Raw genomic sequence first — 27,297 nt, forward strand, 5'->3', positions numbered from 1 at the left:
GAGAACCAGGTATTGTCTGGTGCGCAGTTAGGCTTTCGTCCAGGCTTAGGTGCAGTTGAGCAGTATGTCAACCTCCATCCCATAATAGGAAAGTATGTGAAAGCCAGGAGAGGGGCCATTTGTTTGGAATGTGTTGACCTCTTCTGTGTTTTTGACACAGTACATCGTTCCAAACAATGGGATATAAGGGAGGGGATGGGCACTGATAAAGAACTGATAGGCTGTTTCATTGTATACACTGGGACATCTCGGCCAGGATTCATAATGGCACAAATAGCAAACTTTCCCTCAAAATAAATTCTACTTTGGGAGTTTGACTGGGAAGTATGATGGCCCCCTTTTTGTTTTTAATTTATATCAATGGTCCAGATAAGCATTTGTACCTGGCAGTGAAGATATGCCTCAGTTTGCAAATCAATCAACTCCAGTACTTTTGTACGCAAATGACACAGTCTTATTAGCAAGAACTGTGAATGGGCTTCAAGCCCTATTAGATGCTTTTAGTACCTTTAAAAATGATTTGGGTCTCAATATCAACCAAAATAAAATGTATATTATGAAATACAGACCAGATCAAAAACAATTCCTCGTAACAGAGCACTGTTCACATTATGCTTTTATACACTTCTCCCCAGAAACGTTTTTAGCGCCAATTCTGCAGGATGCCATTATTAGACAACATAAATTAGTTTTTGCCTTTTCTACAGCAATTAGGCTCTCTCAGAAAATGCATGGTGGAGGGAACTTTATTAGATGTTCATTGTCCATGAGGAGGAGATATGAAGTATCTTTCTGTTTGTCAATGTAAATAAATGTTTTATGGTTTCCAGTAGGCACATTTGCTTTAATTGGATTTTTTTATTCTCTGGAAAATGTTTATAACCGTGCGAGGTACTTTACGCTTTGTGCTTTTATGACTTCTTTTAATCGAATAAAGATGATTTGACTGACTGACAGATCATGACACCACTCACCCGCCAAAGCCTCAGTGGTGGCTGGTCCTTCTCCTAGCACACTGCCAAATCCTGGAACCGCCTTCCCCTCCACCCCTAGTCAGCACCCCCTCTGGCAGAATCCAGGATGAGGCTCAAGACCTGGCTTTTTTACTGAGCTCAGCATCAAAGTGTCTGGATATCCTTGTGGGTGATTAACCATGCTCTACAAATATGTATAGATTGATGTCTTTAAGTTCCAAAGTAAATTTTATTATATGACATAATACTGAATTATAAGCTACTACTGGGTTCTTTATACAAGTTTTAGAAAGAAAAATCTTCATAAATAATTCACCAATGCTCCCAATTAAGCAGTTTAGTATTATCTCCAATACTGTTTAATGAATAAAATGAATTAATTTTGGAAGCATAACTGTTTTAGAAGAACTATAATTTGCTCAAACTCACAGTGTCTGTGATAGTTTTCAGCAGAAGACAAGTTACAAAGTAAAACACAGTTAATGTGTAAGTGATTGCACAAGTTCTCACAAACCTTTGATGAACTGGGGGCTTTGTCTTCTATTATAGGAGAAACTAAGCCGCATGTGTATCCCATCATACCATTTTGATGTATGAAGTTAAAAATTGTTCTATGTGGCCTAAAAGTGGCGAGGGGCTGTAGATCTTGTCTGCAAATAGTTATCAAACACAATCTTTTTAAGACCCATATTATGTTCCATATCTCACACTCACACTGATATATGGCTACTCAATGGAGAAGTGTGGCTCACTGGTTAGAGGCGGCAGACCCGTAAGCAGAGAACGGCCCGGGACCAGGGTTCGATTCCCGACGCGGCAGGGTCATGGACCAGGGTCAGCGGACTCGATAATTCTCGCCTCGGTGCCTACTCTAGTCAGAAACCACACTCGGCAACTCTGGGCATCAGCTTGCCTCATCTTCACAACGGCCCCCCCAGACCGCCGGGGATGCTTGGTTGCACCTAAGAGATACCCATCAGGGACCATCTCTCAGGGTGAGCCAGGACGGGTTCCCCAGCGGTCGAAGCGTGGAGATACTCCTCCGGGAGTCGATTCCTAGCGCTATATAAACCCGCAATTAAAATAAGTTAGCAATTTTTGCCTTGCTTGACAAAAGAATCTAGAGAAACCTAGAATGTTGGCTGACTAGTGGTTAGATAACAGGGTTAACAAAGCATTATTGCTGTAAGCAAATGGAAGAGTGGAACTCTCACCAGATTGGATCCCAATTATAAGATAAGGGCCAGGGCAATTCCCAAGGTTAAAGGGAGAGCAAAGGCAGAACGGGGATTGGATTATAAGCCAGAAACAATAGAGCAAAGGGTGAAAGAAAGGCTAAGTTAGTGCTTACTTGTTATCGGTATCACAAAGCCTATCAAAAAGACTGTCTTGGGAAAGGTCCTAAACCAACTGCATCCAATATTGCTAGTGTGGTGGTATTGTGCTATTAGTAAGGTGACCCGAGAGGGACCGGTGACACTTACCTTAATGGCAATGGACATTTAGTAAGGGAAGCAGATGCTCATAAGCACATCCATCGAAATACCATAGAACTTGTATTGGAATCAGTCATAAATGGGAGGAAGGTCCCTGCCCTGAGAGATACAGGTGGTTACAGAGCTATGGTTAAGAGAAAGTATCTCAAATGAGATATCAAACCAAAGAGATTTATCCCTGGTATCAATGGCAGAGATTTGGTAGCTCATGGTTGTGACAAGGAGTACCTGATTGTCCGTGTTGAGATTAAGATCAACAGCACGTTGATTATGATGATGTAGGGGTAACAGAGAAGCATGGTGCTGGATTTCTCTTGGGAAATTATTTGATTAGCTCTGGTTCAGTACTAGGACCAGAGGCCCACATGGATTGGACCACATCAACTGTGCTGACCAGGGACAGGCTGCACATCAGTCAGAGAGAGACGGGGGCAATCCAAGATTTTCTCATACCAGAGAAGGATAATACGCAGCTCAGGGAAAACTCTGAGCAGGCACAGGACATAATACCTGTTATTCCTGCATCAGAGGGAGAGGAGGATGAGGCACACAAAGTGGACCAGGTGTTCTTGTCCGAGTCACTGGCACATCTACAAGGCTTGTTAGCTGTTGGAGAATTTGCAGGGGAGAACCCCATCAGGCACAGATTGTGTGTACTATACTTGTGGAAATTTGGGAGTGACTGAGCAACTGGTCAGCTAGGAAATGCTTGGAAAGCATTATGTTACTAGTAGGGTTGTTTACTGTACAGTTGAACCTGTCAATCATGAGGCAGGTCATAGCTAGGAGCCAGTGGGCCCCCTTGTGGATACAAACACTTTATTGTCACTGGCCCACAAAGTGCCCTTAGTAGGACACTTCAGCATTAGAAAACCCCTACTGGTCAGGGATGTTCAGAGACACAGAGAGGTTTAGCAGAACCTGTTCTGCTTGCAATTTGAGTGGCAAGTCCAGAGGTAAGACCAAGGCACAGTTAGTGCCTCTGCCAATTGGAAGTGTTCAATTTGAGTATGTATGAATAGACATTGTAGTTCTATTCAACCTCAGTGTTTGTAACAAGTACTTGTTTCTGGTGGAACATGTCATCAAGATTCCCAAGAGAAAACTTCTGGGGAGCACAAATGCAAGGGTAGAAGCCAGGACACTCCTATGGATATTTTCACGGGTTGCATTTCCTAATACTATGATTTCTGACACGGGTGCAAACTTTATCTCCTCTTATACAAGAAAGGTGTGGGAGCAGACTGGTGTGACCTACCACTTCTACACAGCATACCATCTGCAGACCAATGGATTGGTGGAAAGATTTAAGAAGACTCTTAAGAGAATTATGACAATTATATCATAGAACCTTCAGAGAAATTCTACAGAAAGGAGGTTGGTTTAGTCACTGCAAGCTTCTGCTTGGGCACCCAGTGCACTACCTGCTCACTGTAGTCTGATACAGAAGAGAAGGAACTTTTGAGTCACCCCAGAAGAATGAGGTGGGCCACAGGCAGCTGCCGATGCAGTATACGAGTCCGGCAAAGAAAAACCTTCAAGAATGTCAAGAGCTAATGAAGGAGGGGTATGACCAGAAAGCAATGCTAACCTGGAAAAAGGAGGGCCAGGAAGTATTGGTGCTGAATGTCCCACGGAGTTGGAGGGTAAGTGGTGTGGGCCATAAAAAGCTATACAGAAGATTACTGAACTAAACTAGTTGGTGGACACAGGTGCTACACAGGAACCAGAGAAAGTGTTCCACATGAACCAGCTGAAGCCATATGTCTGGAAAGATGTTATTGTGAGCATTGTGTTAATGAAATAGAAGGTTGACAAGCCAGTGAACCACTCCCTAGCTTACTGTACATTGAGAATAAGGATGATTCTATAGAAGGGATACAGCTCACCAAGAAAAGCGCAGAGAGCTGACCTCAGGGATGACACCTGTTGGTGTGCCTGACCGTTGATAGCCTGCCACCACTGAAAATAAATGCCTATAGAATATAGATTGGGTTCAAGAGGGCATATGGCAGAGGTTGCTAAGATGTTGGACTTGGGAGGGACTGGGCACTTCCGTAATCCTTGCGCCAGACCAGTAGTGTTGGTGTACTAGTAAGGCTCTGCTTTTGTGTCGACTACTGAACCCAATGAAGTGAGCAGGACTGATGCCATCCTCCTATGTTAAAAGTGACAGACTGTGGGCAGTCCTTCTTTGTACACCCAGACGTCTTAGAAAAAGAAGTTGGAGTGGTGCTGGTTCAACTCCATAAAAAGGGCAGATAACATCCAGTGGTAGTCCCTTTTCCATGCATCATGGACACACAGATCTGGTGCAGACTAGGACTAAAGCTTTAGGGGTTCAATAAAAATATGTCAGCTTGAAACAGTAATCAACACAAGGCCCTGCATTGATTAAATTGGTCATGTTGCAATCATCTCTTCCTGTGCTGATGAAGACCCCATATGATTCGCTTTAAGGTGTCAAAACATTGACTTATTAGGTTCCGCCCATATCACTGAGTGTTGGACAGCAAAAACCCAAATGTCTATATCATTGGGTTTCGAGTACCTTCTGTATATATTGTAAATATCATCAATGTAATATATGTTTGGCCTACATACTTGTACCTACACTGCTCCAACACTTTGAGCACCTATATAGTTTTGACTTTCTATAAGTGTGACTGTTATAAACACAGAACATTGATCATTGGTGCAATTGTGTTGAATATGTTTTGCCCTTTGAATCATGTATTAAGTCACAGACAAAATGATTCCTAGGGGAATATTGTTCTTTATGATCTTATTACCCTTGTTCCTCGGAAAACATTGTGCCCCATTTTTTGATGATTTAGTGTTTGTACGATAGCCATAAAATACGAAAGAAAACCTGTTCCAGGACCGTAGAGAATGGATCCACTTCACCTGTCTGTAAAAGGAGTATAAAAGTGGGACCCGAACCACCCCCATTTTTTTCAGTTCCAAGTTCTTCTTGACTAAGGCTCTGAAAAGTACTCCCAGAGATTCTGTGAGACCAGGGTAGGTTCCTCCATGGCAGTCAGTCTCCCAGAGGTTAAGGGACAACACATGAAGTCTGCACAATATGCTAAAAAAACGCTGTTGGTCTGCCTAAAACCTAAAAGCTTGCCTGTCTACACAGAGAGGTAAGGAAACTGCCTGTTCATGCAGGGAGAGAGACTGTGGAGGAGGAGAAGCCCATTTGTCTTTCTGTGCAAGAAGTGCCCAGAAGAAACCAATTTTCAAGAGAGAGTGACACCAGTTTCATGATGTGTCACCCATTCTCCCAAAGTGTGCATATGCCAGTAAACTTCCTAAAAAGGCATTAATCCTATCAGTGACATGCCAGCTAGTATCCCTGTAGAGTGCCAGAAGGGCTGATGGTGCTGCTGCCACTGCTGATGTGTGGCATAATCCCAGAGGAGCTGTTGCTGATGAGGTGGAATATCTGCCCATACCCGCAGGCCACAACTACTCATGATGATCACCCATCTTTTCGCATTGCTGCGCTGATCCGTGACGAGATCCGAGAAAGGCAAGGATTAGCCCACTACTGCAGTCAAGCAATGCTGACTGTGTGAGGCAGCACATGAGCAACATTCAATGCCAGCTAAGCTGAGCAGCTTAAGAACTGTTCAAACTGGCCTACATGTTACTGGTGTAACTACTGCTTAATGAACTTGGATTTGTGCCTAATCATATTTGGGGGAGGAGGACACCATAGGGAGCAGTACTTCTGAGGAGAGCATCAGGGATAGTTTGCTTAACCATGCAAATGTAATCTCTATCTAATTCTGTAGTATTCCATTCCGCTTTGATATTAAAGTACTTTATTTTTACTACAAAGACAAGCACTGGGCTGGAAGTGATTCACTGTGTCTGTTGTTTGACTGTTGCATTCTGAGTTTCTGCCCTTCTCACTTCCTCTCTGAGAAGCCACTGATTGTTCACCTTCACTACTGTGAAAATCCAGAGCTAAAAGAGTGCACTTAGGCCAGTTTGCAGAGCCATAGTAGAACGGATCCCTGGACACCAGTGGCAAATGGCCTCGACCACTGCGGTGGAGGCGCAAATGCCCCAGTCTGCCCTGTGGCTTCCCAAACCGAGTCTGGCGGGACATTTCTCGATGCTATAGTCTTCAAAAGCCTAGTATCTATTTTAAATGTGTAGGGAAAGGACAAGACATGGAAAGAACACTAAGCAAAAGGGCTTTCAAAATCTGTTTTGCTTATTGTTCTTGCTGACTTCACCGCCCCGTAGACAAGGAGTTCCAGGGGCTTGCTATGGGCAGCAGAACCCCTCCTGGTAATTCATAAGTTGACGTACACATCTACGGCCAATCTGAAACAGACAAGGTTCTTGAGACCACAGCACACTCATCATGTTAATTATTTAACAGGTGCTGTGCACACGTGACATCTTAATTATCAATACAGGAACCAAATGCACTCTGGGTCATGGTTTCAATATCGAAAACTTAACATCTCACAAATCAGAATCTTGAAAGCGGGTTTCAATTGTACATTTTCAGAAACTAAAAACAGCTGCTAACTTTGCAATAGATGAACCATATACTCAGAGATTGTGGGTGGGCATTAGAGGGGAAATTAATGATTCAGTGATGCAAAGGAGAAATGAATGATGCACGACAAAAGGGAGGAGACCATGCTCTTAATAAATTATGATGGTTATAACAGAGAGAGTTGGAACATTTGCCATTTGACAGGAATAGACATGAGGATATAAGGACAGGAGACAGTTAGGGTATGACTCTTTACATTGAAAACACACAATACCTACTTCAGAAGGGCTTCATAGAGCTTCTTCCCAAACTTTTCTTTCACCGAATGCGCAGTATCCCTGGAAGCAAGAGGGATTTGTACATAAATCATGCATTAAATATTTCCAATTGGTGTGAAAGGCGCAGGAAATATCATTGCACGTATCTTCTACAGATACTTTGTTCACATAGTTAAGTGACATACAATACAGCAAATTTTCTTTAACCAAGATGTGAGAATTTGAGTCCAAGTTACATCTAAACATTCTTTGAATAACATAAAATGTCAGCAGTTGTTTTCAGGACAACGCTCTGCATGCTCAGATAGTTCAGGACCTGTGTAGAATGATTGACAAGGCAATCCTGTTAAGCTGTTGTAAAAAAAAAAAAAGCAAAAAATAAGGGGTTTAAAGCAACATTTTTCCTTGTCTTTCTCATCCATCAGCAGCATTATTTTGAATATATCAATGTTTGGAAGGTGGAAGGCAACGTTTTAAGGGTATTTCTAAAAGGAGCAAATACAACTTTAGACACCACAGCATACACCATGGGACATATTGACAAACTGTGTATTGCAGTACGTTCAGTACTGGGTTGCTTGTATTCCGGTTCAGAGAAGACCTGGTCAGCTGTTTGGGCTGGACTGTTCCCACTGGAGCAAGGCCGAGACTGATTCAAATTCGGCATGGTCCAAACTTAGGTGGCATTATGTGCAAAATAACGGTAGACTAGGACTTGGACCAAGTAATTACCAGCGTTTGAGAACAATTCAAGCATTTTATCCACTACTTTTTGTATACTTCAGTGTATTGCCCTAAGTGGGACAGGTATGCCCAGACCTGGGCCCTGCACACATTTTGTCAGTGGAATCAAGCTATACATGGAAGATGAGCCCTAATTAAGGCAAAACAGGTTCTGGTTTGCTTGTATTCCAGTTCAGGAAGGACCTCGCTGGTCAGTTTGGGCTGCACTGTTCCCATTGGAGGAGGTTCAAGACTGATTTTCATGTGGCTTGGTCCAAACTTAGGTGGCATTGTGTGCAAAATAATGGTGGACTGGGCTTGAGTAATTTCCAGTAGTTGAGACCAATTCAAGCATTTCATCCACCACTTTTTTGTATTCTTTAGTGTGCTGCCCTAAGTGGGACTGGTATGCACAGTTGTGAGTCCCATGCACACTGTGTCCTTAGAATCAAGCTATGCCTGGCTGATGAGCCCTATTTGAGGCAAAACTGGTCCGGGGCTGCTAGTACTCCAATTCAGGGACGACCAGGCAAGGCAGTTTGCTGTGGACTGTTCCCATTGGAGCAGGTTCAAGACTGATTTGCATATGGCTGCGCCCAAATTGAGGTGGCATGACGCATACAATAACAGCACCCCTGAGTAATTACCAGTGCTGAGATTAATTCATGCAGTCCATCAATCACTTTTTTGTATCCTTTAGTGTGTTGTCTTAAGTGGTACGGGTATGCCCAGTCGTGGGTCCCGTGTCACAGAAATCAAGCTAGACCTGGATGATGAGCCCTAACTAGCAATCAATTCCTGGGTTGCTTGGATTTTGGTTCAGAGAGGACCTGGCTTGGCAGTTCGGGCTGGACTGTCAGTATTGGAGTAGGGTAAAAGCTGATTTGCAAATGGCTGGGTCCAAAGAGGTGGCAAGGTGTGCAAAATAATGATAGACTGGGATGCATCCTTGAGTAATTACCAGTGGCTTAGATTAATTCAAGCATTCCATCCATCACTGTTTTGTATACTTGTATAGATAAGAAAAACTTGTCATCTCCCAGAGATCTTCTAAATAGAGAATTCACTAACCACCTTAAGAAAGAAGTATCAGAATAGTCTAACTTTAATATGGGCAGTACCTCAATTATGATGAACTGGGCATCTTAACAACGTATATATTATGGGATTTGTAAAAGCATTTTTATCTCAAGAATCAAAAGCTTCACTGTGCAGGGAAGAGAAACTGAGAGAGTTAAGAACTTTAGTTAAGAGAAATATTACACAGATTAACACAAAGCTTCTCAATGCTGCTGTTATTCATAATATTAATGAAATCGTATGCAGAAGTGTTGAAGCACTTCAAATTATAAGGAACAATAGGAAGTCACTAGAGACTAAATCCAAGGAAATCGAGACAGGGTAGATGTCTGGGAATTCACTTGCTTATATTAGCCGACGTCAGAAATACAGAAAGTATACTCCATTAAAAATAAACACGGTAACATTTTTTTATAGATTTTCAAATATCCTGTCCATATTTGAGGAATATTACGCAGTTGTTTATTAGAAGAATACTTTTTATGGCATAGATATTGCCAGCTATCTCAACAAAATGAAAGTACCTAAACAATGGCTGCAATGCCTTTCTCAGACCGCTGATTCATCACATATGTTTGTCACTTGCTCAAAACTGAATGACATTTGGATCTCCATCTTTCAAAGACTAAGCAATATAACATCAAACAAATTAGGATGTGAACTGAGCCCAACTTTACTGATTGTTCATGCAGATGTATTAACTCTCTACACCATAGCAAATGCAAGATTATTAATAGCAAAAAAAATAAAAAGATGAAATCCCAGCCACCTTTTCTAAATGGTGGCAAAAGGGAAATAATGAACCTTATGAAATCATAAGAGGCACCGCAAGAAACATTTTCAAAGATGGGATAATGTTTTTGTGAACAATCAGGTCTTTTTCTGAACCTCATCATAGGCTATAACATTAATAGCCCTAAAAGAAAGGAACTTTGTGAATTCGAAAAAAGTATACATGCTTTTACCCTTGCCAAATTAACTTGGAAACCATAAACTTATTTTTGATACTGTTCAATTCAAGAGGTCAGGGCTGAGAAGATGGCTTTTTGTGTATGTTGTTTTTATATGTATATTCTATTGAAAAAATAGCTGAAACGAAAGCTCACTATAGTTCTGGTATCATTCCACTTCAGTGAAGAGAAGTTGGCTTTATTATTTGCTATTTGCACTGCTTTGCAGAACAGTGAAACAATACAGGTCTCATAGCCAATGTCTCGACAGAAAGCGTATTTTTTACATTAATGCTATGCATTCATTGCGAAAGCAGGCTCTTGAGTGCCTAACAATGTGCTATCTGATTCATGGGTAAATGAGCACAGTCTGGTAAAGAGGCTTCATTCAATGGTTCGAACGAGGCCTGGGTGAAATTGAAAATTTTCAGAAGTAATTTAGGGAATTTGGCGTTAAACTTGTTACTCAAAATGCCCAAAATTAGACCATTGTGCCACCTCACAGTAAACATTTACAAGGCATAGAAACAACAAAACGCAAGTGGCTGTTGTTTGTAGGGCTTTTGTTAATTTTATTGCACTTTTTTCGGCGCAAAATTTGTCCTCTTGTCAAAAAAACAACACCAGGATACATTTTGCTCTACAATCTAGTGCTAAATGACGGATTCGGATTGCATGCAATTAAGTGTAATTACCTCTTGTTGGACTTGGCCCTTTTGGCAGGTTCACCCTGAAACTTTTTGCATTTTCCTAGCCTGTTTCTGTAACCTGGTGTTGGTGATTTTTTCGGCCTCAGCGCACTTTTTCACTGTGGTCCAGTGTAAAGTGCATGCGCTCTCTGTGTATGTGTGGTGAGAGTGGCCTGCCCTCCCATAGGAATGAATGGGGATATGTGTGTCCATGGTAGTTCCTGATGTGTGGGGAGTGCAGGGGTGAGTTTGGTATGTGCGAACTCGTGAGATTAAATGCTGCGCGATGATGTGCACAGATTTATCTAGTGGAGAAATGCCACTTTTAGAAGTTGGCATGTCTGTGCAGTGAATGTGATTGACTGTCTGGCTTGTGATTGGCTGAAGCTGGCTGGTGTGCCTGGCTCCAGGAATCAGGATGGGTCTACCCGGTGGTGAATGGGGAGATCGGCATGTTGATGGCAGGGAGGAGTTGCACCTGGGACTTGAATAGGGCTGGGCCTTCCCTCCACAAGGCTGGTTCCACCCCCTGTGGTGTGTCTGATGTCCCTGGCCTGTCCTGTGAATAGGGAGAGGGGCTGAGCAAAACAAAGTGTTCCAGATGCCCCTTGCCTGCACCTTTGGAAACAAAGGAAATCTGGATATAAAAGAAGGGGCTGTGACCCCATGAAAAGGTTCTTGTTCCTGACTTGAATCTACCAGGGGCGTGCTGCTGCTGGGGCCCAGGGTAAAGCTTGCCTCCCTGAGCCCTGCCCAGCCCTTGGATGCTTGGAGGACCTTTCTTTGCTGGAAGCTGTTGTGCTCCATCTTTGATGTTCAGGACTTCTTGGGCACCTTTTTCTCCAGTTACACTGTTAGACTGGGTGTTACTTGCCCCAGCGCCTCGTGAACGCTTTATTTTAAGCCTGGGAGCGTGGCACGTATTTCCCTGTAAGAGGGAACCTCCAGCATAGGGATTCCCTGCACTGTCTGCCTATTGCGGGTGCCACGCCGCTTATGCAATTCTTTATCTGCACGGGTGCCCACCCCGCGACTTTGCCCGGAGTCCTATTTAAATTTTAAAGCAGGTGCCCACCCTGCATGATGGCCGTGTTATTTTTATTTAAATTACAGCAGGTGCCCACCCGGCTGTTCATTTTCATTCTCGAGGGTGCCTACCCCTCATGCCTCCATGAAGAGTCACCGCAGCGGCCTGCAGCGAAAACAGGAAGCCTGGCGGCGAGCGGGACTTCCGTTTTCACGGAGGAAGTCCCGCGCACGCCCCGGCAGCCAGAGGAAGTCGTCGAGAGCCTCACGGGCTCAATCCTGAAGTCCCGATCCCGAGACCGGGTTAGCGCGGCCGGTACGAAGGCGGGGCTCCCAAGAGTAAGGGAGAGCCCCGCGTACCGCCGCCACCAGAAGAGAAGCCGCACCAAGTAAAGAGGAGCCCCCCCGCCAGGGAAGAGCAGCCCGAGAGTAGACGCGGCTGAGGTTGGGGGCTCTGGGTGCACAATAGATGGTGCCTGATCGAGGCACCGTGTCCTGTCTGCATTCTGGGCGGCCCCGCCTGACACCTGTAAAGTTACCCTTAGAGCCTAGAAGGCTCTAACGTTTCGAGATGTGCTTCGAGGGCCCCCGGGGGGGTCCCAAGGCAACGTGGGCCCATGCCGCCCCTGAAGGGCATTTTCTCAGCTGCCCCATGTTGGCAGCTGCGATGAGGGGCATGATTGTTTAAGGAGCCAGTGTGCTCCTTGTGGCATAGTTGCTTACGGAGTCAGAATGCGCCTAGCCCATGTGTTGATTTTAGAGCCAGATGGCTCCAGAGGGCACAGTCATTTGTTTAAGGGCCATGTTTTTCCCGGTGGTGTGGCACAGTGGTGCCCATGTTTCTGCAGCATTGAGAGAGTCCCTGAGAGGGACAGGAGTGGCACAGTGGTGCCAGGCCCCATGTGGAGATCCCCAGCTGTCCAGCAAGTAGTGGGCTGCTGCACCGTTTAGGTTCTATATTTTAGGGGGACCGGCCTTTTGAATCTAGGAGTGAGACGCACTCCTTCGCCCTACCTTGGCCTGCACAGCTGCTCAGCACTTAGTGCCAGCTGCATCGCTTAGGCCCCAGGTTATTGTTCTCAGCTGCTCAGCTGCCCAGCAAGTAGTGGGCAACTGCAACGTTTAGGTTTGTGCAGATGGCGCACCCCTGACTGGCGCTGCCTTGGCAGCGCGCTTTGACATTCTGGACACAGGGCATTAGAGCCCCATCTTGGATGGCCAGTTGGCCAGGGGGGCTGGTATATGGATAGGGGGCAAGGCCCTCATGTGATTGATGTGCTGTAAATGTGGTGCCTGGAAATGTAATGCATTTAGTATGTTTTACGCACCCTGTGTTTGATACCTCTAGATATGGTTTAGGCTTATGAGGTTGTTTTACCTATTTAGGTTTGTGTTAGTGAGATTGTACTTCATTGCGATTTACGCCCCTAATTTGTGTTTAGACTAGTGAGAGATTGCATAATGTGTTTATGCTGGTGAGATTGGCGCAGGATGTCATTTGCACCTGATGTGACTGTGCATAATGTACAGTTATGTTATAGGTTGAGGTGGAGTACAGTGATTACCAGTGGCTACTGGTTGCAGGTTTATGATCTATTTTTACTTGTACCAATTTCTGCTAAGTGTTGATCCTGACAGTGGCCCACGTGGCCCTGTCCTGTGTAAATAATCCCTTGTGAATATTGCCCGTGCCAGTTGGCACAATGTATATTGTGTGATTACTATCTGATGTGTTTTGAGAATACAAAGGCTATTTTTATATAACCATGTGTGGTGTTCCTTTTGTAGTGTGCCTGGGATGTTGTTGCTGTGTGTGTGCAGATTCTTTTACACATTGCCTCCGGGATAAGCCTGACTGCTCGTGCCATGCTACCAAGGGGGTGAGCAGGGGTTATCTTTGGCGTGTAACTCCCTTGCCCTGACTAGAATGGTGGTTTATGCCTGGCTTTGGAGCAAGCCTTAGCCAACCAGAAATCCCAGTTCTAACACCTCTAGATCAAGCTGCTCCCATGGCTACATTTAACCTTCAGTTTTAAGTAATTTTTCTTAATTTGGTTTTTATTTGGAAAAAAAGAAATATAAATATAACTCCATACTCTAAAACGTATTCTTAAAAGGCTCAAAGATTCCACTTACATTGTAGTATTATGTTACACATGTAAGGTAAATGTAATAAATGTAGGATAAATATTAATAGTATTCAACATTAATTCTAACGAATGACATAGAATTAAAATGACTTTCACTTTGAATATAACCGTGCCACACAAAGCGATCCTCTGTAATGACACTGATAAATGGTCCCAAACAGAAAAGGAAAGTCAGTTTTGGATGCAAATATGATTTATGGTGTAAGTGAAAGTTACAAACTGACTCGGCGTTTGGAATTGGCTAATCTGCCACTTAATGTAAAAGATCAGTGAGAACTGTTGAACTCAGTTTAGAGGAAATCCCAATATTACCTACTGGCGGTCGCCAGTAGGTATATATAGTTAGGATTTTTTCCCTATGGGATTTTTGAAAATTCTATGTCTAATAACTTTGGCGTTTGTGGACGGAATTGGCTGAAATTTTCAGGAAAATGGCACATTTTGTTCCTGAGCAGCCCTTGAAAATTTGGGGGGGGTTCGTCAAGGGGGGGCTGAGAAAAAAGGGGGGTCCCAAAACGTGTTTTTAACATTGAGTTTTCCATAGGGCGGTTGGCCTCACTTTTAGCCCGAACGGCTGAATGGATTTGCACGAAACTTGGCAAAATTGTAGGGACTGGTAGCCCGATGTGCCTTTTGTAGGTCTCAATATATGTGCTCCAGTGGATTTTGAGAAATTAACGTTTAAAAAAAGATATATATCTGTAACAGCGGACCTGGCAGCGTCCCAGGACGCGTACTTTACGCGCAACGGAGCTTTGTGAAGCGAAGCTGATTGGTTCTCCGGCGTCTGTCAACATTCCAAACAGTCCGTAGCGGCCGCCATCTTGTCTCTCGGTAGGATCGAGAGACAAGAGGAGGCCAAAGCGAAGGGGCAAATGACCATAAGGGGGCATAGTACATTGTCGCTCACCCCCTAGGTTTGATGTGGAGGTTTTAAAAGGGCCCCGCGGGGCAAAAAAAAATAAAAATAATAATAATCGAACAGCTGAATGGATTTGCACGAAACTTGGCAAAATTGTAGGGACTGGTAGCCCGATGTGCCTTTGCTAGATCTCAATATATGTGCTCCAGTGGATTTTGAGAAATTAACGTTCAAAAAAAGATATATATCTGTAACAGCGCACCGCTTCGCGTACTTTTCGCGTTACGGAGCTTTGCGAAGCGAAGCTGATTGGCTCTCCGGTGTCTGTAAACATTCCAAACAGTCCGTAGCGGCCGCCATCTTGTCTCTCGGTAGGATCGAACAGCTGAATGGATTTGCACGAAACTTGGCAAAATTGTAGGGACTGGTAGCCCGATGTGCCTTTGCTAGATCTCAATATATGTGCTCCAGTGGATTTTGAGAAATTAACGTTCAAAAAAAGATATATATCTGTAACAGCGCACCGCTTCGCGTACTTTTCACGTTACGGAGCTTTGCGAAGCGAAGCTGATTGGCTCTCCGGTGTCTGTAAACATTCCAAACAGTCCGTAGCGGCCGCCATCTTGTCTCTCGGTAGGATCGAACAGCTGAATGGATTTGCACGAAACTTGGCAAAATTGTAGGGACTGGTAGCCCGATGTGCCTTTGCTAGGTCTCAATATATGTGCTTCAGTGCATTTTGAGAAATTAACGTTCAGAAACAAGATATATATCTGTAACAGCGCTACGCTTCGCGGAGATAAAATTATATGTGTATTACCTAGCTGTTGCTAACACCAGTTAGCGACGGCTAGTAGAAGATAGCGACCATCTTGGGCCCCACTTTGCATGTGAGTGATATTTATCACTAATGACATGCAAAGTGGGCATGCCAAGATGTTAGCGACTGGAAACAGTCGCTAACATCGCTATCTCCTATTATCAACTTTTGGAAATATTCGAGATAAGCGCGAATATCTCCAAAAGCTACCACCTGCCCTGAGCAGTTCTTAGCCATGTTATCCAATGGGAGGTGGATAACATGGCTAAGAGCATTAGCTCGGTAATGCATGAATATCGCTGAGTTTTCAGCGATATTAATGCATTGCGGTCGTTTTTTATCGTATTTCCGATAAACCTTGATAATAGCAAGGTTTATCTGCGATAATTTCTGACGGTAAAAAAATCGTTGCTAAGCATCGTTAGGGATAAATATCGCTTAACTTTGGTAATATGCCCCAACGTCTGTTAACGTTCGATTCGAAGGAAATCAGGAAGTGTTGAAAAACATTGTCTGCGCCATCTTGTCTTTTTTCAAATGCCACACTTTTGTCGTGCACGGCAGCCATTTTAGATGCCTTGACCAGACCCACTCTGTGCACGCTGTCGATCCTTAGCATGGCTCCCCACCCTCGCAAGCATCTCCCCCAGGCAGTGGTCACCCCCGCTCTCTGTCTTATGCATGGGTAATAAACCTCCCCCCATCTGCGCTGCTCTTCCCTGAGAATCACACCCTGTGCCCGCCCGACACCTCCCTTTCGCCCTATTCACTACCTCACCCTCTGATACTCCTTTTCCTCTGTGTCCGATTGTCCAGGCTGGTCCTAGGGTATCAGCTAGCCCTGCAGATGTAGTTTATGGCCACAGCTGTAAAGAATCACCCCTCTTCAAAGGAGTTATAGTAGATCAAGGCCCACACTCGATGAGATCCGTCACAGCAGAAGCGTTGCTATTATCTGAAAACCATCCTGTATTGTGATTGGGGAGGGGACCGAGCCTGAAGCGGAAGATTCCAGGGATGACTCTTTGTACATCAAAGTTTTTACAATTATGTGTCACATTAAAAATATATAGCACTCCGACAAAGTAGTAAGATTATAAAACTTTAATAATTTATAAATATATACAAGAAAACAAAAATAGTAATAACATATAAACATTTTTAGGGAAAAACAACGAAGTAGCGGTCGGCTGTGCGAATAGTCCCAACGCAGCACAACGTCCAGATTTCCGGCGTGGGGCGTCGCGGGGGGTGGGTCATCAGTAGCAAACTGTTGTGCGAATAGTTCCAAGGCAGCAGAACGCGCTGAAATCTAGATGACACTAAAGTGATGTCTAGTAAGTTGCCACCCAGCAAATAACGGCATGGGGCGTCGCGGGGGGTGGGTCATCAGTAGCAAACTGTTGCGCGAATAGTTCCAAGGCAGCAGAACGATGGCACCAAGGTGATGTCCAGTAAGTTGCCGCACTGGTTTTGGTATCCTACAATGCTGCTCCGAATAACGGCGCGGGGCGCCCCGGGGGAGGCGGTGAACGGGCCTGTCCAGGTGGAGTGTCATCTGTTGTAGTGGGGCGCCCCTTTACCGTTTCAGTTGCCATTCCGTCCGTTTTTGGTCCACTGTGTCAAAAGCCGCAATTCAGCTGAGTTGCGCCCACTCTTGCGGTGCAGCGATAGGCGGCTGTCACAGGACTCTCAAAATGGCGGCAGGCTGTTTCCTTTTTGGGCCTGGTCCACTGAAATGGCCCTGGGACACCTTGGAAATCGGACGCTTGTCTGCTAGGTCTTGGACCCCATTCTCGAAAGCGTCCCCTCCGCCTTGAGAATTCATCAAAAGTTTTGGGGGCTCCGACTCCTGCAGGCTTCTGGTGGGGAGCGGCTGCCATGATTGCTCGCGGAATGACCACGACTGAGCTACGAGATGGTGGTGCTCTCATGCTGACGCCAGCTTCAGTCTGAAACATCCAGAAACAAGGTGGGGCTTTCATCGTTTGGGAAAAAAAAAAAGTTTTCATCCAATGAAAAGTGTTGTTTTTAGGTCACATGATCAAGCCTTCCATCATTAGGAAACCAAAAGTAAAATGAACCAATGAAAAGTTTTATAAACAAGTCACATGACCTGTTATGCGGCATAGGGTGTAAAATGCGGAGAAAATACGTTGGCACGTGAGGCGGCGTCAGTAGCGGACCGATGTGCGAATAGGCCGAAGGCAACACAACGCGCCAAGATCCGGATGGCACCGAGGTGGTGTCCAGCAAGTTGCAGCACTGGTGTGGCCATCCTACAATGCTGAAAGTCGGCGTGGGGCGCCCCGTTGGCACGTGAGGCGGCGTCAGTAGCGGACCGATGTGCGAATAGGCCGAAGGCAACACAACGCGCCAAGATCCGGATGGCACCGAGGTGGTGTCCAGCAAGTTGCAGCACTGGTGTGGCCATCCTACAATGCTGAAAGTCGGCGTGGGGCGCCCCGTTGGCACGTGAGGCGGCGTCAGTAGCGGACCGATGTGCGAATAGGCCGAAGGCAACACAACGCGCCAAGATCCGGATGGCACCGAGGTGGTGTCCAGCAAGTTGCAGCACTGGTGTGGCCATCCTACAATGCTGAAAGTCGGCGTGGGGCGCCCCGTTGGCACGTGAGGCGGCGTCAGTAGCGGACCGATGTGCGAATAGGCCGAAGGCAACACAATGCGCCAAGATCCGGATGGCACCGAGGTGGTGTCCAGCAAGTTGCAGCACTGGTGTGGCCATCCTACAATTCTGAAAGTCGGCGTGGGGCGCCCCGTTGGCCTGTGAGTTTGCGTCAGTAGCGGACCGATGTGCGAATAGGCCGAAGGCAGCACAACGCGCCAAGATCCGGATGGCACCGAGGTGGTGTCTAGTAAGTTGCCGCACTGGTGTGGCCATCCAACAATGCTGAAAGTCGGCGTGGGGCGCCCCGTTGGCCTGTGAGTTTGCGTCAGTAGCGGACCGATGTGCGAATAGGCCGAAGGCAGCACAACGCGCCAAGATCCGGATGGCACCGAGGTGGTGTCTAGTAAGTTGCCGCACTGGTGTGGCCATCCAACAATGCTGAAAGTCGGCGTGGGGCGCCCCGTTGGCCTGTGAGTTTGCGTCAGTAGCGGACCGATGTGCGAATAGGCCGAAGGCAGCACAACGCGCCAAGATCCGGATGGCACCGAGGTGGTGTCTAGTAAGTTGCCGCACTGGTGTGGCCATCCTACAATGTTGAAAGTCGGCGTGGGGCGCCCCGTTGGCCTGTGAGATGGCGTCAGTAGCGGACCGATGTGCGAATGGGGCCAAAGGCAGCGCAACAATATTTTCTGAATAGAAGACACCACAAGGCGCTGAGATGCCAAGATCCGGATGGCACCGAGGTGGTGTCTAGTAAGTTGTCGCACTTCTGTGGCCATCCTACAATGTTGAAAGTCGGCGTGGGGCGCCCCGTTGGCCTGTGAGATGGCGTCAGTAGCGGACCGATGTGCGAATGGGGCCAAAGGCAGCGCAACAATATTTTCTGATTTGAAGACACCACAAGGCGCTGAGATGCCAAGATCCGGATGGCACCGAGGTGGTGTCTAGCAAGTTGTGGCACTGGTGTGGCCATCGTACAATGGTAAAAGTCGGCGTGGGGCGCCCTGTTGGCCTGTGAGATGGTGTCAGTAGCGGACTGATGTGTGAATGGGGCCAAAGGCAGCGCAACAATATTTTCTACAATATTTTCGGAGTAGAAGACACCACAAGGCGCTGAGATGCCAAGATCCGGATGGCACCGAGGTGATGTCTAAGTTGCGGACCGATGTGCGAATGGGGCCAAAGGTAGCGTAACAAGATTTTCTGTATGGAAGATACCACTAGGCGTTGAGATGCCAAGATTCGGATGGCACCGAGGTGATGTCTAGCAAGTTGTGCCACTGGTGTGGCCATTGTACAATGGTAAAAGTCGGCGTGGGGCGCCCTATTGGCCTGTGAGATGGTGTCAGTAGCGGACTGATGTGCGAATGGGGCCAAAGGCAGCGCAACAATATTTTCTGACTGACACCACAAGGCGCTGAGATGCCAAGATCCGGATGGCACCGAGGTGATGTCTAAGTTGCGGACTGATGTGCGAATGGGGCCAAAGGCAGCGTAACAATATTTTCTGTATGGAAGATACCACTAGGCGTTGAGATGCCAAGATTCGGATGGCACCGAGGTGATGTCTAGCAAGTTGGTGTGGTCATCCTACAATGCTGAAACTCGGCGTGGGTCACCCCATTAGCCTGTGAGATGGCGTCAGTAGCGGACCGATGTGCGAATAGGCCGAAGGCAGCACAACGCGCCAAGATCCGGATGTCACCGTGGTGGTTTCATAGTTGAGAGGCTCTTCATCTGCAGTGGGGCGCCGAGATCCGGATGGCACCGAGGTGATGTCTAGCAAGTTGCTGTACTGGTGTGGTCATCCTACAATGCTGAAATGTAGTGGGGCGCCCATTTACCGTTTCAGTTGCCATTCAGCTGAGTTTCGGCTGCTCTTGATGCTACAGCGACAGGCGGCTGCAAGAGGACTCTCAAAATGGCGGCCTGTTCTTTGGATTTGGGCCTGGTCCACTAAAATGGCCCTGGGACACCTTAGAACTTGGACGCTCGATTTTTTTTTCCTTTCCTGTACATGCAAAAAAAGGTAAATGCCCGGTACGTTACACGCTTCATCTGCCACGATGAACTCTCCAGAGGAACCGAAAAAAAATATAGTTGTGGTAACTATACCATGCATCGTCATATGGAGAGGTGGCACCAATTAATTATAGTGCTGCATAAAAGAGAGATTTGGAGGAGAACCCCTGACCTGCTAGTACATTCATCAAAGAAGTGGCACTGAGAGCTTCAGAGGCAAGGGAAACGGTCCCAAATATTTAGAAGAACTTTGGAAAGATTAAAATGACATGTTTAGATTGTGGTAAATTAATTTCATGTGGACAGATGAGTGTTACTCTAATAAATACAGCATATGAACATCATCATAGTCGATGGTTGGTAGAGACATTTTGACTATATCCTGGACCTGCCCGTCCTCGCCCAAAATGGCGCCAGAATAAATGGGACTCGTAACTCCTTGTTGTGTACTGGTTGCAGAACCTTGAAATCACGAGATACGTATGCAGTTTTGAAGCACATGGCGGGCGGGGACGAGAATTGATTGAATATTTCGACATCCCTATTGATATTAAGTTCTGATGTGTTATTGATTACTGTACTGTTGAAAGTTCGAATTAACGTCACCCATGGTACTTGCCCGCAAATGTATATCTAGATAATTTTATTGTAACTGGCCCTGTCGTATTTTAATTATAAAATGTACGTCCACCGATTCCGTAACTGTTAGACACCTTAGTTCTTGCAACCTAATGGCCCGCCCGTTACGTTCCTCTACAGTGTAAATGTCTATTCATCATATACGATTACAGTTTGCTCCGTGGCAGGCCCACGTGGTTATAGGCTCGTATTTGTATAATGAAATTTTCACAATAAAGGTTTTTAAAAGAAAACATGGTAGTAGTATATACATTGGTAAAGTTTTTAATAATAGTCACTGTTTTAGAATCATTAAAAGGCAAGTGAAATAAAGCAGACCAATTACATGAAGGGTAAAAGGTATAATACGAAGGAACGCAGTAAAGATAAATGGTCAAGGGCTGTTGTGTTTTCTATTCCTGCAACATAAAGTGATCGATAAGAATCTCATATTCAGGCGTATCGGCGACTAAGACAGCAGGTCGACCCTCTTTTGCTCAACGGCTCCGTCATGGGACGAAGAAACGCTCTTTTTCTCGAAAAAAGAATATATTTTACTTGCAGGACAGTTGTAAAATTTCCGGGAAAGTACATTAGCCTGGAACATTATAACATATATTTAAGAAAAAATAATGTTCGGAAGTAATTAAAAGCGTAATTTTTAGGTGATATGACCAAGGCTTTCATCATTAGAATAAGAAAAGTAAAATGAACCAATGAAAAGTTTTATTAACAAGTCACATGACTTGTTATGCTTACGTTACGCGCTGCGCGCCCCGGATGACTTCCGGATGCGCTAACGCGGCGCGTCATATGACGCATTACGCGACAACGCAGGTCCAGAATATAGTCAAAATGTCTCCACCAACCAGCGGTCGAAACACAACCCCTTTCAGCAGGCTAAATAGTTCTGTTAAATGACAACAGAAGGGACAGGCAACAAGAACCATCAGTCAAAGAGGGGAGGGCTAGTTCTTCTCTACCGGGTTACATTGGGGCGCTACCGGAACTGATCGAATTGGTAGTCTACAGTGTTTCTGGATGTTTCAGACTGAAGCTGGGGTTAGCATGAGAGCAGCACCATTTCGTAGCTCCGTCGTGGCCATTCCGCAACCAATCATGGCAGCCGCTCTTTATCGTTATTTTGGGCGGGGTGGGTGGCGGAGCCGAGCTGTTTTGCAGCCATCATTGTGTGGAGTTCAGTTCATCTCACTAGTTTTGTATTTGTCATGAGGGGTTGTTCCTAATGTTTCTATTTTAGCGAGGTCAAAAAGAGATCCCATTAGTGGCCTACTGATTTTGCTCGATTCCTTTTCTTTTTTTTTACACGATTTTTCGTTATCTGCAAAGACTAAACAGAGTATTGCGACTCTGTGTTTGTTTGTAAATAGAGAATGAACCAAAGAGAACTAATTCTAAAATAGTAAATACTTGGATAACAATCAATCAAATGGAGAGAGAAGCAGGCACGACGGATTACAACGGGGGCAAAGGCCTGCGTTAACTACCTTTCACTATCTGCAAAGAGAGAGTACTCCTAATAGAAATGAGGGGGGGGGCACCATTCAAAGCAGATCAGTGTGCATAAACACGAAAATGTTTTCACTTACCACGTACTTGACATTCGACAGCTTATGATATTTGCTATTAAAAAACCATTGAAATTCACTGAAAAAACCATAGGTTATAGACCATATATAGTTAGGAATTAGCATTTACAAAACCTTGAAAATTCACTGAAAAAACCATAGGTTATAGACCATATATAGTTAGGAATTAGCATTTAAAAAACCTTATTTTACTCACACAAAACCATTGAAATTCCATATATAGTTAGTTGCACTAACTATATATCGCGCACCCGCAATTCACTGCTGATCATGTCACATATTACATCATTCATGACATGGGCAGTGACATCACTGATGACATCACTGATGACATCTCAAATGACATCACTGATGACATCTCATTTGACATCATTCTTGTGCTAATACGATAAACCTCTTCAGACTCTAATATAACCTTAGATACACTCAGTGTATACAGACACTCACACACTGCCACTCATCCATGGAGTTACTCACACACCCAGTCAGTCATGCAAAGAAACAATCTCACCTCCATTTCTTCAACTATATAGTTAAACACACCTTACTTATTGAAACATATACTAACACATATTTACTCTCTTATACAATCCCTGATACAAGTTCACAATGATCGATACAACCACTCACTCATTCAGTGGCTCTCATGCACAGTTATTTATATATGCCAACTCTCACATGTACTGTGTTTTACATATGTACTTACTATGACATGTAGCATTGAGATATCCATTCACTCATCAATACACTCATGCACACAGTCAACTGCCCATGTAGCTGTTTCCACATGCACTCTTGAACTCATACACCTAGTGAATAAACTGCTCACACATCTATGCATAGAGTCACACACCTTCCAGCCACCCCCACACAAACTCAATCTCCCATAGAAATACTTGGGCAACCAATTAATAACACATATAGCCTCTCGTATAGCTAATGATGAACACATGCAGCAGTTTACAGAACAACAGACATAATGATGCACAAATTAAGACAGTTTAGTCACTAACCCATACATTCAGTGAGACACATTTAATCACTCACTCATACAGTCAGTCACGCACCTACTAAATCCTTCATCCAGACACTTATACATCCACTCATTCTTCAATATGTAAGACATATTTTAACTTTACAGAAACATACAGTCACTGGATGTTGTCATCAGTGATGTCATCAGTGATGTCATTTGAGATGTCATCAGTGATGTCATCAGTGATGTCACTGACCATGTCATGAATGATGTAATATGTGACATGATCAGCAGTGGATTGCGGGTGCGCGATATATAGTTAGTGCAACTAACTATATATGGAATTTCAATGGTTTTGTGTGAGTAAAATAAGGTTTTTTAAATGCTAATTCCTAACTATATATGGTCTATAACCTATGGTTTTTTCAGTGAATTTTCAAGGTTTTGTAAATGCTAATTCCTAACTATATATGGTCTATAACCTATGGTTTTTTCAGTGAATATATATATAATTAGCACAGGAAGCTATTGCTCACACTCAATTATCCTTTCTACACCACCTAGATTTCGTATTTCTTTATTACTCATGATATAAACTAACTATAAATGTACAGCTCCTTGACACGATTTAACTCTATATTTGCATGGATCGAAAGGCAATCTATTACATACAAACCAGACCAGATTCGCATATTTAAAACAAATTTTCTATTTTTGAGTGTGATGGCATTTACTATTTCCTAAAAAGAGAATAATTCTTACCACAGCTGTTTTCGCACTGCTTGTCCCTTCAAAGTCTCCACATTGAAATTATTTGTCTTTGTTGGCATTATGAAAAACACAACTACAGTGACGTCACTTTTGTGAACCTGCAAGGGGAACGAAACAAAAGAAAATACATTAGCAGAAAACAATTTTTGCAGAACTTAAAATTAGATTGGGTCATTGTGCAATATTATTAGTAAATCATGGCAAACAGCAGTATGCACTGAATATTTTAGGTGAATTGGGTGTATCAAGGTAGAACAATGACCGAATTTGCTACTTCTCATAACGTTACTAATATAATTATGCCTGATCCCTCGCATTACTACTGTGTGAGTCAGCAGTACTCGTAGAAGCATTGGCAGGTGGCAAATAGCAAGCGTTCAGGAGAATATGTTGCTTTAGTTGTCTCACTGGGTGATGGTAGATGTCTCTAAGCAATATCTGTCTCAGTGTCTACCTTGCACTGGCTTTCTGTACTTTACACAGTCTCTCATCCATGGCTCTGTCACGTTTATCACTTGCACCTAGGGGTCTCTTGAGTTCTAAATTATTTTTGTGTCTGTTATCCCTCACGCACCTCTCTTTTGCTATTCTTTATTAGCAAAATGATTGGAAGAGGGAGTGAAATCTGGGTTGGGAGACAGAACAGAAGGGACTAAGTATCCCCTCTCAGATGTATGTATGATGTTACAACGCATACTTTTACAACGCATACCTTTACAACGCATTTTTTACAACGCAACATCCATTACAACGCATTCCATTACAACGCATGCCATTACAACAAATTTTTTAAAACTACCTTTACAACGCATTCCATTACAACGATACTACCTTTACATACCGTTACAACGCATAACGTTACATTGCATGTATGGTAAGTATTGGATAGTGTAGGGGTAAAAATTACTATTCTAACTCCAGGGGTGTGCAAGAGTAGGGTAAGTGTTGGATAGTGTAGGGGTAAAAATTACTATTCTAACTCCAGGGGGTTGCAACAGTAGGGTAAGTGTTGGATAGTGTAGGGGTAAAAATTACTATTCCAACTCCAGGGGGTTCAACAGTAGGGTAGATGTTGGATAGTGTAAGGGTACTATGCGTTGTAATGTTATGCTTTGTAATGGTATGCGTTGTAATGACATGCGTTGTAGTGGTATGCGTTGTAGTGTCATGCGTTGTAATGGTTGCGTTGTAATGGCATGCGATGTAATGGATGTTGCATTGTAAAAGTTTTGTTGTAATAGTAGTGCGTTGTAAAAGTTGCGTTCTAAAGGTTGTTTCCCCTCTCAGACTCCCATCAATTCTTCTTCTGTGCATCAGCTTCATTTGGGAAGAACGGGAGATGACTGAGAGGGTGAGTGGCTGAGATCACTCATTGCTTTTTTCAGCTAGTCTCTTTTCGCCTCCACCTTCAGTTCTAGATCCTCCATATTCCTTGTGCTAATGACTGGGATGCCCTTCACATCTTCCACACTGACCACGTGCACTGATATAGGCTGTGACATCTGCAGAATTTCCAAAGAATATCTGGCTGCAGTGATGAATAGTCCAAATCCCAAAATTAAGATGGTGCATTTTTTCAGGTCACTGGGCAAATACGATAATCTTTTCCTTCCACCAGTCCACCCCTGCGCAAAATAAAGTTTGTCCGTGGCAATGGGCGCATTTTGCACAAAAAATCCTACTCATCACAGAGATCCCAATATGCTTGTAGAGATATTATTAAGGTAAGTCAATGCCCTCAATCATGACACAGTAATAACACATAAAGACATCCAAAGTATTAATAATATGAGATATAAACTCCATTTTGGCTACTTCCATATGTCTCAAAGAGAATGCTTTACTCAAGTGGTTGTCAAACATTTTAGAACCAGGGCCCAATTTTTAAAATGACAAACGTTTGCGACCCAGCTAGCTTTAACGGGTCTGAGATGGGTGATATTAATGTAACTAAAGCATGGTTTGGTAGTGCTCTTTCATTACAGACAGCACATTTAGCATTAAACTTGCCACTAAATTTGCATGTATCTACAGTTTTACAGTTAAAACGATACTATTCACAAATGATAATGTGTGAAAATCGAATTTCAGTGAATAATATTTGTACATCACCAAGTAAAGTGTCGTGATTTGTTTGATTCTTTTAAAACCTTTGTCTTCATCACACTTCAGAATTACAAAACAAAATGTGCTATATTTTTACTTTCCTAATGGCTGAATATGAAAAGTTTGTTTACAGGTATTTACATTTTGTTGTGTGCTACAAAATGAATGGCATCCTACAGACTTTCATTTCGCACTCGCTGTACCCCAGCAAGATTCTCACGTTATTCACTTTATTTTTCTTTCTTAGACTGCAAAGTGAAAGGAGTTTGCAAACACCAATCCCCATGTTAAAAAGCAATTTATCAGAAGGCATAGTCTCTCATTTGATCTCTATATGATCTCTATCTTTAAAGCGCAGGAAAATTGACAAGATAAATACAGAATTTAAGGACATCTTAATTTATTGCTTGGAATTTTGAGATCCACCAAAAACTGCCTCGCGACCTGACCTACAGTTTGTGTAACTCTGTGTTGCATTGTTGTCACTTTGAAGAAAGCCACAAGTGTGGCCGAACTGCAAATGCCGGCCTATCAAACTGAGCAAGATGCAGTTTCAGCCAGAAGCATCCGGATCATGTGTGGTCTCTGTTGTCCAGCCTGGTGGCTTGAGTATGAGCCATCTTTCTATCCAGCTGGTATCTTCAGGAAGCTATGAGAGATGTTCCAAGTTTAGACAGAGTGTATGCCAAAATTAAATGATACATACCAAAGTCTAGCACAAACATCAAGTGACATTAAAATGGCAAAACCACTATGACAAGACATACTACTCCAATTCAGCCTGGCTCAATGTCCAGACATTCCATAGATTCTTTGATCTATTAGAAACATTATCATCCAGCTCATAGAAACCTATAATGTGAATGAAAGCCATATATGCATCCATGAGCTAGCCCCTTCTATCATTTATCAACATATCCACTCCACCACATACAGTCTTTAATGCTCAAACATGCAGTGTTTATGTCACATTATATTGCTGAGTAGGCCCTTAA

General features: G+C 44.1%; 1 protein-coding gene across 2 annotated transcripts in view; it reads right to left on the reverse strand.

The window, feature by feature from the left end:
• The window catches only part of GYS2 (glycogen synthase 2), a 589,778-nt gene that overhangs the window by 208,701 nt on the left and 353,780 nt on the right, over positions 1-27,297 (reverse strand). For both annotated transcript variants that reach the window (XM_078674071.1, XM_078674070.1), the window contains 2 exons: positions 24,188-24,294; positions 7,271-7,330 (listed from right to left, as the gene is read on the reverse strand). In XM_078674071.1, the coding sequence (XP_078530197.1) occupies positions 7,271-7,330; positions 24,188-24,294 (167 nt within the window). The remainder of the gene's footprint in view (positions 1-7,270; positions 7,331-24,187; positions 24,295-27,297) is intronic.

Source organism: Lissotriton helveticus, chromosome 1_1 (assembly GCF_964261635.1).
Source record: "Lissotriton helveticus chromosome 1_1, aLisHel1.1, whole genome shotgun sequence".
In the NCBI taxonomy this organism is placed as follows: domain Eukaryota; kingdom Metazoa; phylum Chordata; class Amphibia; order Caudata; family Salamandridae; genus Lissotriton; species Lissotriton helveticus.